This window comes from Propithecus coquereli, unplaced genomic scaffold (genome assembly GCF_000956105.1).
Source record: "Propithecus coquereli isolate 6110/MARCELLA unplaced genomic scaffold, Pcoq_1.0 Scaffold14, whole genome shotgun sequence".
Classification (NCBI taxonomy): domain Eukaryota; kingdom Metazoa; phylum Chordata; class Mammalia; order Primates; family Indriidae; genus Propithecus; species Propithecus coquereli.
Window position 1 is genome coordinate 14,986,186 of NW_012138302.1, and position 3,725 is coordinate 14,989,910.

General features: G+C 50.2%; 1 protein-coding gene across 4 annotated transcripts in view; it reads left to right on the plus strand.

Annotated features, from left to right (window-relative positions):
* The first annotated feature begins 869 nt into the window (after positions 1–869).
* ECHDC2 (enoyl CoA hydratase domain containing 2) overlaps positions 870–3,725 on the plus strand; it is a 22,224-nt gene continuing 19,368 nt past the window's right edge. For 2 of the 4 annotated variants that reach the window (XM_012639438.1, XM_012639439.1), the window contains exon 1: positions 891–1,083. In XM_012639438.1, coding sequence (XP_012494892.1) covers positions 951–1,083 — 133 coding nt within the window. In that variant the 5' untranslated portion in view covers positions 891–950. Of the gene's footprint in view, positions 1,084–1,114; positions 1,331–3,725 lie in introns of those variants that run through there. The other 2 variants (XM_012639437.1, XM_012639440.1) reach the window with 2 other exon arrangements.

Here is a 3,725-nt window from a genome sequence, read left to right on the forward strand (position 1 = left end):
CAATCAATCAACAAACAAACAAACCACTTAGTGTATGGTAGGTTTGTTATAGCAGCCCAAAACTAAGACAATTCCACTGCCGGTGTTGCTCATTGTGACCTTACAACAATTTCTGACTTAGTCCAGCTTATGTAGCTTTCCTTTACTTGTAACCAAAATCTCCCTGGCTGTGTGTTTTCCTAGGGCTCAATACAACAGCGATCCTATTTCTGTCAGAGGGGCTATATATTAATTACCATAACAAAGAGACGCCAAACACCAGTGACTCTAAAGAGGGAATTTTATTTCTAGATCTCCTAACAGTCCAGCCATGGGTTGGAGGCCAGCAATGTTAGCAGCTTTGGGATCCTCAACAAGTGGAGGGAAGGAGGTTGGGGGGCAGGGAGAGTGTGCACTGAACACTATTTGTCCACTCTGAATGAACTAGACAAGGCCACTGCTGACCTCTACCAAGGCAGTTTGGGTGGACAATGGGAGGCATAAGCTAGCCAATTTTTTGTGAGCTGATTTATTGAGCATTAAATTGGGACGAGTGTTAAATTTTGTGGCAGGTGAGTCACTAAATTTGAGGTGCAAATGGGAGGTGAGGCAGTAAAGTTAGTGAATGCAGACAATGTTTGAGGGACGAATGAAATGACATTTTAAAAAGAAATGACATTTATTGAGCGTATGTGTAAGCAATGGTGTTCACACACACCATTATCATCCCCTATTTGCAGATTAGAACACTGACTCTTAGAGAGGTTGACAGTCTTACCCCAAATCTCTCGGAGGAGCTGGGGTTCCCCCCACCCAAGTCTCCCTGTACCCAGGAGGTGCAGACAGCGGCGTAGGCCCCTGGCCCATAGGTGGAGCAATTGGCGAAGGCCTCGCCCCCGCCGGAACCGCGAGCTTTCAGCGGCACCGAGGCAGTGGCGGGCCGGAGCTGCACCTTCCCAGCCTGCGCCCCGATGCTGCGCGTCGTGCCCCGCGCCCTGCGCCTCCCGCGCCCTTGGAGGCTCTTTCGGGCCCGCGGTTGCGCCTCCGACGGGGCGGCTGGGAGCCCTGAGATCCAAGTGCGCGCCCTGGCGGGTCCCGACCAAGGTAAATGCGCGGTTCCCGGGAGCGCCCAGGAAGCGGCTGGGACCTGGCCGGGTCAGGACGCGGGCCAGGGGCCCGAGCGATGGCTGACGCGCCCCCTGCGCGCGGGAAGACCGAGGCCAGTGGGGAAGGCGGGGCGCCCAGCGCGTTTGAGGATTCGATCCTAATTCGCCAGCCTCCCAGTCTAGGCTCCCAAGCAGCCCAAGCCCCGAGAGGTGACCACCTTACTGGCTGCCCAACTCCAGCTGGGGTGAGACTCTTTGTCAATCTCAGTGTCCTCAGCCCCTCTTTGGTGGCCTTGGGCTGAGCGGAAGGGGAGTGGAGTCGCGGGATAGGTTTTGGCACCAGTATCCCGGGGTCAGGAGGGTTAAAATGCCCGGTTCCCTTCCCCCGCGGAGGGTCCTGGCAAGGTTCGGGGGGCGGAGGCGGCGGAGCCAATCCCGCTTGGCCACGGGCGGAGACAAGGGCGGGAGAGGACACTGCGAGTCAAAGTTCTTGGCTTTTCGCCCTTTTGACTAAGATTCAAGAGTAGTACCAAGGGGAAAGTTCGCGGGTCACTGACAGATAACGCCTCTGCGCGCTGTGTTGCCGTTTTGGACTTGAAGTGCGTTCGTTGTCGCCGATCACAGTCCTCAGTGCGCCGCGCTAAACCAACGGCCAAGGCCCTCCTCGTGTCTTTGCTTTCCCGGCAATCGCATCCCCTTCCCCCTCCGTTTGATGTAGCATTGTTCGTGTCCGAGTTTTAATTAACACACTTGGCATTGTACTGTACATTTCATTGTATTTCTTCTTTTTATCCACTGGACACTAAGTTTTGAAGAGGTGCTTTGCCATGTAAGTCTAGTTTCTAGTTCCTTGCTTTCTGCTGCTGCATACTATTTGTCAACGGAAAAGAAGCCAAACTGTAAAATAATTTAAAGAGGTTTGTTCTGAGTCAAATTAGAGGACCATGACCTGCAGCCACGTCCAAGAAACCTTGAGCAAGTGGACTCTCTGTGGTTGGGTTACAGTTTGGTTTTATACACTTCAGGGAAACAAGGGTTACAGGTAAATTCATAAATCAATACATGGAAGGTATACATTAGTTTGGCCCGAAAAGCCATCTCGAAGGGGGGGGCTACGGCTTACAGGTTATAGGTGGGTTTAAAGATTCTTTGACTTGTAATTGGTTAAAAATGAAGCTTTTGTCTACCGGCTTGGAATGTTTTAAGATTGGGAAGTCTGTTAATCAAAAACCAGCTACTGGCCGGGCCGGTAATCCTAGCACTCTGGGAGGCCGCGGGCGGATTGTTTGAGCTCAGGATTTTGAGACCAGCCTGAGCAAGAGCGAGACCCCCGTCTCTACTAAAAATAGAAAGAAATTAATCGGACAACTAAAAATATATAGAAAAAATTAGCCGGGCATGGTGGCGCATGCCTGTAGTCCCAGCTACTCGGGAAGCTGAGGCAGAAGGATCGCTTGAGTCCAGGAGTCTGAGGTTGCTGTGAGCTAGGCTGACGCCACAGCACTCACTCTAGCGCAACAGAGTGAGACTCTGTCTCAAAAAAAAAAACAAAAAAAAACCAGCTACTACCAGCATATATTTGTTACGTAAATTGAGGACCTGCAGGTTTGTCTTGCATAGCCTTAGGCCTGTCAATGAGTTACAAAGGATAGCTCCAAGAACGGAGCGGGGCATGATAGGGCATGTCTGACTTACCTCCTCATGGTTGGCAATTCAGTTTTAGGATATCTCCTTGGCCAGGAGTGGGTCTATTCAGTCAGTTGTCGGGGGACAGAGAAGCCTTAAGATTGTATTTTAGTTCACGTATTCCTAGTATGCACCCACCACTTTCATTGGACGCATAGAGGCCACCAGTGTCCCACTACATTGCCTGGTGAGAATTTCCCTGACCAGGTGGGATTGCTAGACCCTAGAGAATACCCCGTACTCTAATGCTTAGTAGTGCCAAATTGCCAACAGTGCTTACCTTGATAGTGATGATTAGTCTCCCCACTTTACAGATTAAAAAATTGAGGCACAGAGCATTAAACAATTTGAACCAGGTCTGATTTCAAAGCCTGTTCTCAACTATTAGGTCATCACTGACTCTTCTAATAATTCAGTGGCTCAAAACATAAACCTGTATATCTGTAAATAAAAAATTATGATGGATCATAGACCTTTGGGCTCACTTGCAAATATTGGGAATCATTTTATCCAGAATGAATGACAAGGATCAGCAGAGGAAGCCTCTGTCCCTGCCAGAGGGCATATATGAGGGAGAAAGTCAGTGACAGAAGGAGAGAAGGAAACCAAGGTGAAACAGTGGAGGAGGCCCGGGAAAGAGATCTCACACAGGGGAACCATCACAGAAAGTGAGTTGGGTCATTCGATGTTCATGTTAGAAGCCACTAACATGCCTTCCACTGGGGTTGACAGCCCTGGAGCTAGAGCATTGTCACATTTTACCTGTTGTCCTTGAGAGTGAGATGGGCTGGTTAACATCTCTCCACTGTTCTTTTTTTTTTTTTGAGACAGAGTCTCACTCTTTTGCCCTGGCTAGAGTGAGTGCCATGGCGTCATCCTAGCTCACAGCAACCTCACAATCCTGGGCTCAAGCGATCCTTCTGCCTCAGCCTCCCGAGTAGCTGGGACTACAGG